The 9,095-nt window shown below is 36.9% G+C and overlaps 2 protein-coding genes across 2 annotated transcripts; both read left to right on the forward strand.

The window, feature by feature from the left end:
- The first annotated feature begins 360 nt into the window (after positions 1-360).
- LOC107793726 (uncharacterized protein At2g23090) lies at positions 361-2,692 on the forward strand. The gene is made up of 3 exons (XM_016616139.2): positions 361-671; positions 772-812; positions 2,393-2,692. The coding sequence occupies exons 1-3, from the start codon at positions 599-601 to the stop codon at positions 2,510-2,512; spliced, it is 234 nt and encodes a 77-aa protein (XP_016471625.1). The 5' UTR covers positions 361-598; the 3' UTR covers positions 2,513-2,692.
- Positions 2,693-4,672: 1,980 nt separating this feature from the next.
- On the forward strand, positions 4,673-6,537 carry LOC142170648 (uncharacterized). The gene is made up of 3 exons (XM_075232622.1): positions 4,673-5,164; positions 5,247-5,395; positions 5,467-6,537. The coding sequence occupies exons 2-3, from the start codon at positions 5,301-5,303 to the stop codon at positions 6,392-6,394; spliced, it is 1,023 nt and encodes a 340-aa protein (XP_075088723.1). The 5' UTR covers positions 4,673-5,164; positions 5,247-5,300; the 3' UTR covers positions 6,395-6,537.
- Positions 6,538-9,095: the final 2,558 nt, after the last annotated feature.

The following is a 9,095-nucleotide window of genomic DNA, read 5'->3' on the forward strand; positions in this document are numbered from 1 at the left end:
TAAACATTATCCCGGTAGAAGATTATCCATACCGGGTATAATAAGCTTATCCTTTCAGTACCCAGTTATGAATAAACATTACCCCCGGTATAGAAGATTATCCATATCTGGTATAGTAGCAACTTACACAACAGCTTCCTTTCTTCTATAAATAGAAGAGATTTCAGTTCATTATGTACATCAGTTTGAATTCGAATAATATAACGGTTTCTCTCTATACTTGTCTTTACTTTACCGTCTTTATTTTATAACAACGTTTAATTTTTTAACCTTAATTTAAAATTTGTGCTTCCTACAAAAGAAAAAAGAATAAAAAAGACAAAGAAAGTAACGTTTTGCAACATTGCATAAAAATAACGCGTAGAACAGTGAATTGCAGTTTCGTGTGGATTTCCAATATCCGTCTTTTTTCTTCTCCTCTCAGCCCCCCCTTAACCACACCCATAATTCCATTTAATTCACCACCCAACTACCCTAAATTCTCACTTCTACTTTTGTATATATAAAAGGGTTCCTCTAAAGCCCAGTCCTCAAAAAACAACTAAAAAAAAAACCTTATTTTTGTATAGGAGAAGAGATCAAAGAATAAATCAAAGCTATGGGTGGAGGCAATGGCCAAAAGGCAAAGATGGCTCGTGAAAAGAACGCTGAAAAGATGAAAGGCCAAAAGGGTAATGCTTGTTTATGTTTTTTTTTTGTTTGTATATTTAGAATTTCAAAATCAAATTTTCATTAGCTAATTAAGATTATGGATTTATGGTGCCTGCGCAGGAAGCCAGCTTGAGGCTAACAAGAAGGCCATGAGTATCCAGGTTTTTGTTAATTAAATACCCAAATTTTCTCTTATTTTGGAGTAATTATCAATTATATCTAGAATTCTTCTCAACCAGCTTAATAATCTAAGGTTCACATATGGGTGTCTGTCCTCTCCTCCCCCCCCCCTGGCTTTTGGGGGGGGGGGGTTGTGGCACTTAACAAGGGTTTTTAATTGACCCAACTTGGTAAAGTTATGGACTTTTTAATTGGATAAGTCGATTACATGAAGATTTGTAGTTTAGACCTTAGATTTGTTCAGATCTGTTTCTAGGACTGTAAAGGGGAATTTGGGTGCTGTAATTTGTTGATATCTTGTTAATGGATTATGTTTACACGCTAAGCTATTGCCTCACATCATCTTAGAGGAGCTGAATTAATAGCTAAAATTGTGTTTAGATATGACACAGTTGCCAGTTACACGGCAAACTTTATTATTTATAGGAGGACTAGTAATTCTCTGATGAAAAAAGTGTGTTAGTTTTTGCACTTTCCATAGGGTTTGGCTGATCTAGTTTTTGTCAAACTTTTAAGCAAGGATGTTATTACTGGTTTATGAGAAATGCATTCTTGCAATTTAGTAAACCTGAAAGCCTGCTTTGTCTAACGCGGATGAGGTAGAAAAATTTATCTTAATCATGTTTAGATAGCAGCAATTAGCCCTCACGATTATTGTTTTCTGTAGCCTCAAACGTTCTGTCTTAGTTCTGCTAGAAATGGAGATCAAGTCAGAGAGTGCACATACGTCGCTGAAAATGGTTGGCCCTGTCTTTAGAAAACGTTTAACCTTTAGTGACAGAATTTGTTTTGTAAAATTTTTGGAAAGAAAAAAAAAGTCAAAATTTTGCATGTTAAAGGCAGTTAAGGAAATAGAGAAGTGTGACAAAGATTTTAGCATTCATTTTCGTCTGATATAGTACTGTGCCAATTGGTTGGCCTGATGTTTAGAAAATGGATGTTATTACTACTTTATTAGAAATGCATTCTTGCAATTCACAAAACCTTGAAGCCTACTTCGTGTGTCACGTATGAGGTAGAATGAACTAAATAGCATCAATTAGCTTTCACGATTATTGTTTTCTATAAAGTCAAACTACAGGAAAAGTCGAGTCAGAGAGTGTGTGCGTTACTCACCCTTTTCTAAAAAATTTTTTTAAAAAAGTGCATGTATGCTGCTTAAAAAAGTTAGCCCTATGTTTAGAAGACTGTTAACCTTTAGCGACGAAGGGTTTGTTTTGTTAAACCTTAAGAAAGAAAAGTATAAATACTTTGCCTGTTAAAGGGGGATAGAAGGCAGTTAATGAAATGGAGAAGCATGACATAGATTTATTATGCATTTTCTTCTGATGTGGTGTTGTGCCATTTGGTTTGATATTTCAAGTTTATCCGGGGAATTAGAGCCGGGGGGTTTATGGTATGAAAACACATAAGCCTGTCCAATCAAAGAACTAATTCTTGCTGAAATTATCCCCCTTTCCACGGGCCAAAGGGAATAAAGAAACAAGATGGTAAACAAAGAAGATGCAAGCTAAACACTGTTATTCATATCTCCTAATGTTTGCTAATTGTCAAAATGCAGTGCAAGGTGTGCATGCAGACATTCATTTGCACCACTTCTGAAGTTAAGTGCAGAGAACATGCTGAAGCAAAACATCCCAAAGCTGATGTCTATGCATGTTTTCCTCATCTCAAGAAGTGATTTGCATTTCGGAAACCTATAGACGGGCTTCCAACTATGTTTCTAAATCTATCAACCATGATAAAGTTTGAATCTGTTCCAAAGTTGTTTGCTTAGTTCTACTTCAAACTGTTGATGGCTACTTAGTTTGGAACTCTTTGTGAAAAATGCTTATAATAACTGCCTCCTCTCATATTGCTATACCTTTTCAATACTGGTGGATTATTTGCTGTTACTAGTTCTAAACATTTAGGGAAAAGGTCCAAATTTACCCCTCTACTTTCGGATATTGTCTATATTTAATCTCTGTTATACTATTCGGTCAAATTTACCCCACCGTTATACTATCCGGCTAAACTTATCCCTACCATCAGTAAACTTTTAAAAAATTATTCCTCAGCCCGTTGTAACCCAAAATCTCCCAAATCTCTTTTTTATTTAAATCATTTGTTCTTATTGATTCACTATTTTCAGAAACTATTATAATGTGAATTCTAAAGGTTCTAAACTATACAAATTATTCATGGATATTTTTAATTACCATTGCACCCACTTCTCTTCTTGTGATAATGGTTTTGGAAAATTTCTATAATTTTTCAATCGTAAACACACTTTAAAATTTTGCGGGTCTATTTGTCATGTATTATATGCGGTTGCTCATCATGTTGTTACATATACATTCGAATGTATTTTGTAATTGTTTAGTTAGTATTCAGTGGACTAATTTAGGAGTGCACAATGCGTAGGCATTTGATTGAAGCAAAGTTAAATTCAACAATGAAAAGTCTTCCAGGAACTTCAACTTCTATCTCTAATACTTGCTAAGTCTCCATACCTTTTGTTGAACAAATTTATTAAAGCTAGGGTATTGTAAATACTTTTGGAATTTAGATAAGCTATCTAATTTAGATTCTTCATTTTACTATACTTTGTTTGCTAACAGCTACATTATTTTAATATTTCTTTCTCTTATTTCTTTTTTCCAATTAAGAAAGTCGGTAAATGTCAACTATTTTTAAGATAGTGGATCAAGAAGAAGAAGAATAAATGATTTAGCTAAAATAATTTGGGAGATTCTAGGTCAACTGACGGACTGAAGGGTAATTTTTAAAAGTTTGCTGATGGTGAGGATAAATTTGGCCAGATTGTATAACGGTAGGGATAAATATGACCGAATTATATAACAAAAGTTAGATGTAGACAATATTCAAAAGTAGAGGGATAAATTTGGACATTTTCCCAAACATTTAGTATAGTGTCCAATATCACTATATGCTTAAACTAGTGCTCATCTTCTATTTTCTTTTGTTCCTTCTCAGAAGTAATATATTCAACAACTTCTGCTATTGAAAATATTGTGACGACGGGATCCTTATAGCTTTTCACATTTAAAAGAATTACCGAAGATGATGGTTATGACTTATGAGATCTAGATTTGGGTAAATCTAGGTATTATCTAGCAGAACATTATATTTTTATTGAAACAGGACATGTTTTAACACTAATCTAAATGTGTAACGTACAGAACTAGAGAGAGTGCTTACATAGCCTTTAGTAACTGAAATAGTGTCATTTTTGGCACAAAATACGTTTCTATTGTTTTAAAAAAAGTTACATTTCTACATAAAACGCAGTATAATACTGTGTTTTACTTTAATGGAAAGTTAGCCGTTAAAGTTAAACACAGTATTATACTGCGTTTTATTAAAAAAAATTATTTTTTATAGGAAAACGCATTACAATACTGCGTTTTCCTTAAATGCAGTATTGTACTGCATTTCCCTATAAAATTTGGGCCCACCTTAATAAAGTTATGTGGGACTGCAGAGAATATTTATTTCTTTAGTGCAAAACGTAGTATAATACTGCATTTTACACTGAAACGTATTTTTATACTGCATTTTACACTAATTTTTGGGCTCACCAATAAGTGTTATGCGAATAACTGACATAACAATAATTCAAATACATAAAACGTGATATTGTACTGCGTTTTACATAAAAATATTCTGCACCCCAAGATTGGACTTGTCTTATTTAAAGGCGTTTGAATTTTATGAAAATCCATTCAAAACTTTCTTTCAAACTTTCGTTCATACTTCTCTCTTCTTCTTATCAATCATTTTTTTATAATGTCTGAAGAGCCAAAAATAAGGGTTTCATTATATTAGGAGAGGGGGTGAGGTTGTGATGGAGAATAACTCTGTGAGGTATAGCTCACCTCCACGGTGTAATGTTAAATTGCCGCTTACAATGGAGTACGATAAATTGGTATCGTTGTTACGTAAAAAAATGAGTGTGAGGAAACGTTCGGTTAACCTTAAAGTAACCGATAGATTTCCGTATGCATTGACTCCGCAGGGGTTTGCTTATTATTCTGAGTTTAACATTGAAGATGATGAAACTCTTAGAGATTTTTTGTGGATTCCGGATGAATACAGGGAATTTTGTTGTAATAAAATTATTGGAAATGTACGTCAAGGTTGAAGACGTTCCTAATAATGAGGGCGTGCATAGTAGGGATAAAACCCAGTCATCGAGTGGTTATTCTGGAGCAGTTTTTGCCGGACAGATTGCTGATGAAAGAGCTTGCCTTGATTTAAACTTGTCACCACCGGCGAATGAGCAGCCAAAAAATAATTTTTCGACTTTATATAATCCACAAGACGACTGGTAAACTTCAATTTTTCTACGATTTAGCGATGTTTATTTTATGTTTTAATTGGATTTGTATTAACAGTCATATTTTTCATAGGGGGTACCGTCCGAATATGAATTTTACAAGTTATGATCCTGCCCTAGTTGGAATATGCGTAGTTCTGGCGTATTGGACTACGGTGGTCCATCCGGGAGTCATCACCAACAAGAAAATATCCATCATGAAACGTCAAGACAACACAACTTGTAAGTAAATATAGCTATATATAAAGTATTTATCTAGTTGGGTAGCTTATCATTTTGTTCTTTTTGTGCAGTGAAAACGAGCATCTTAATGTTCCTGACCTCACACAGCTGCCCATAGACGATGTACTGACTCGTGATTTGGTAGATGCGCAGAGTCAAGAAGATGATAGTGATTATGACAACAATGCGGATGAGTCTGGAGATGACACACCCTTCCCTGATGAGGGTGATGACGAGGAGGAAGTGGATGTCGAACCTGAGCTGACGAGGGAGCATGCTCCTCCACCTCCTGCTAGACCAAGAGTGTACGAGTCCCACATGCCATTTCATGAGCGGAATATTCCCTACCTTGATAATTTGCCAAGTATGCCAGACGTGGATGCCCTCACAAGGGATGATGACGAAATTCGGTCAGCGATATGGGATGAGTCTAGACCAACAGTGCTGGCAAAGGGCATGTATTTCCCCGATAAGGCTCGCCTAATTAGGGATGTAAAAATCTATAGTGTAAGAGAGTGTCGTGAGATGACTGTAAGTGTGTCAACTACGGAGGTATACAAGGTTGTATGCTGTAGAGACTTTACGGGTTGTCATTGGATGTTGCGTGCCAGCAAGAAGAAATCAGGTTTGTGGAAAGTGGGTAAATTTGTTAGCACCCACAGATGTGAAATGCACACATTCAATGAGAATCACTTCAACCTGGATGTGGACTTGATTTATCTAGTCTTGATTCCATATTTGAAAGTGTCCATTAGGTTCAAGATTAAAGAATATATTACAGCCGTCCACCGGGAGTATGGTTGTACTATAACCAAAAGAAAGGCATATCTCGGTCGCAAACGTGTCTTTGAACTTATTTATGGCGACTGGGATAAGTCTTTTTCATCTCTGCCCAGGTACATGGCCGCACTGCAACACGTCAACCCCGGGACTGTTGTTGAATGGAGGCGTGAGCGGAGTCCGGACAAACCCGAATATATTTTCAACTATGTGTTCTAGTCATTTAAACCAGCAATTGATGGTTTTGTGCATTGTCGTCCTGTAATTTCCATAGACGGTACTCATGTATATGGAAAGTATGATATTAAGATTTTGATTGCAGTTGCAGTAGATGCCAACAGACAAATATTTCCACTTGCTTTTACCATTTGTGCCAACGAAAGCGAAGAGACGTGGATGCTTTTTTTGAACCACTTGAAGCAGCACCTTGTCAAACAGCGTTCAGGTATTTGTCTAATATCTTATCGACATGGTGGTATTTTAAGTTCTGTACGACACTTGCCTGAATGGCAGGAACCCTATGCATACCACTGTTACTGTGTAAGGCACCTGAAGGCCAATTTCCAGAAGAAATATCCTGACAAGGCCTTGCATGACTTAATGTGGATGGCTGCAACTGAGCACCAGCAGTGCAAATTCATGAGGCGCATGGAAGCGATCCGGCAGTTAGATCCACGAGCCTATACTTGGCTGATGGGACATGAGCTTCACATGTGGACATTGCATGATGATGGCAGCAGACGATGTGGAGCCCTGACTACAAATGTGTCGGAGTCGTTCAACGGCTTGTTGAAGTCTGCCCGTGGATTGCCTGTCACTGCCATGGTCCGCATGACATTCAAACAGAGTGCGGAGAGGTTAGTTGAAAGGCATGGAGCTGCGTCAGCATTGATGGACAGGGGTGTTCAATTTATGCCAATACCCATGAGAAGATTTGAAAGGTACAGGAGGCAAGCACATTGACATTCATTTTTACAGTACGATCACGACCGGAGAACCCACCTCGTAGCTAGAGGGAGAAACGGAGGTGCTACACCCGGCTCTAGTGGTGGTAGAGGGGGTTGCAACGACAGGATCCGCTGCTAGGCCCAAACCTAAGATAAAAGGTTGACGTAAAATTTAAGAGTCATTTTGACCATATAGAATTCGGAGTAATGAATAGAGTATTCGAAAATGTTGTCACTTGTAAAAGCGGCAGAAATCCACATATGTCCACCTGGTTGTCCATGCTCGCCCGGCATATACTCCTGTACATGTATGCTAGAATAGCAGCACCCCAACTGTACCGGGGTAACTCATCTAGCGACTGCAGATGATGCAGAAAGCGCATACTCACTAGATTGTCCGAAGTGTTCAGGAACAAGACACCCCCAAAAAGACGGAGCAGCGCCAACCTCGTATACCGCTCAATATGGATAGCCTCTATCTCGCCGGTATATCTGGGTGCAATACCTCCATATGTTCTGTGATAGCTGTCATAGAAACGCGACTGCCCCCTCTAAGTGCAGCCTCACCCTGTGGTATGTAACCAGTATACTGCCCCATCAAATCCAAATACTGGGGACGCGTCATAGCTCTCATGTACTAGGGCAGTGCAACGGCCAGTCCATCTACACGCAGCCCATACAAAACCTGAACATCCTCAAGCGTGATGGTGGCCTCTCCAGTGGGCAAGTGAAAAGTGTGCGTCTCCGGTCACCACCGTTCTATCAACGTCGTGATGAAAGACCAATCAAGCTGCATCCGCTCAATCCGAAAAATCGTAAAGAAGCCCGTAGACTCTAGGCGCTCGACTACGCGGGGATGGAAATGTCTCTGCCTCAAGAAGTCCCACAAATCGTCAGGTCTCCTGGTGCGGAGAGTCTAATCCAATAGATGTCCCTTCTATACATGGGAGGACCTATGGTCGCCCTGCAACACTAATATCTGATCCTCGACTAGTCCAGGATGCACGGGCAGCAAGTCCATGTCGTCCACTGTAATTTAAATAATATTAATTGTGTGTTTGTGTTATAATAAATTAAATAATTAATTATTTAATTGGACTAAGTAATTATCTATGGGTTCCAGGCTCGATATTTGAGGCCCGGTAACACCAAGTTATCCTTAATTATTATGTGTGTCAAAATCAACATTTTTAGAATTTTGTTAGTTTAATAAATTAAATATTATTTAATTTGGACTGAGTAATTATCTATGGATTCCAGGCTCGATATTTAAGGCCCGATAGCACCAAGTTATCCTTAATTATTATGTGTGTCAATTTTAACATTTTTAGAATTTTGTTAGTTTAATAAATTAAATTATTAATTATTTAATTAGACTGAGTAATTATCTTTGGATTCCAGGCTCGATATTTGAGGTCCGGTTACACCAAGTTATCCTTAATTATTATGTGTGTCAATTTCAACATTTTTAGAATTTTGTTAGTTTAATAAATTAAATAATTATTTTTTTAATTGGACTGAGTAATTATTTATGGGTTCCAGGCTCGATATTTGAGGCCTGGTTGTACCAAGTTATCGTTAATTATTATGTGTGTCAATTTCAACATTTTTAAAATTTTGTTAGTTTAATAAATTAAATAAATTAATTATTTAATTGGACTGAGTAATTATCTATGGGTTCCAGGCTCGATATTTGAGGCCCGGTTGCACCAAGTTATCCTTAATTATTATGTGTGTCAATTTCAGCATTTTTAGAATTTTGTTAGTTTAATAAATTAAATAATTAATTATTTAATTAGACTGAGTAATTATCTATGGGTTCAGGCTCGATATTTGATGCCCGGTTGTACCAAGTTATCATTAATTATTATGTGTGTCAATTTCAATATTTTTAGAATTTTGTTAGTTTAATAAATTAAATAATTATTTTTTTAATTGGACTGAGTAATTATCTATAGGTTCCAGGCTCGATA

The sequence above is a fragment of the Nicotiana tabacum genome, chromosome 16 (genome assembly GCF_000715075.1).
Source record: "Nicotiana tabacum cultivar K326 chromosome 16, ASM71507v2, whole genome shotgun sequence".
In the NCBI taxonomy this organism is placed as follows: Eukaryota; Viridiplantae; Streptophyta; class Magnoliopsida; order Solanales; family Solanaceae; genus Nicotiana; species Nicotiana tabacum.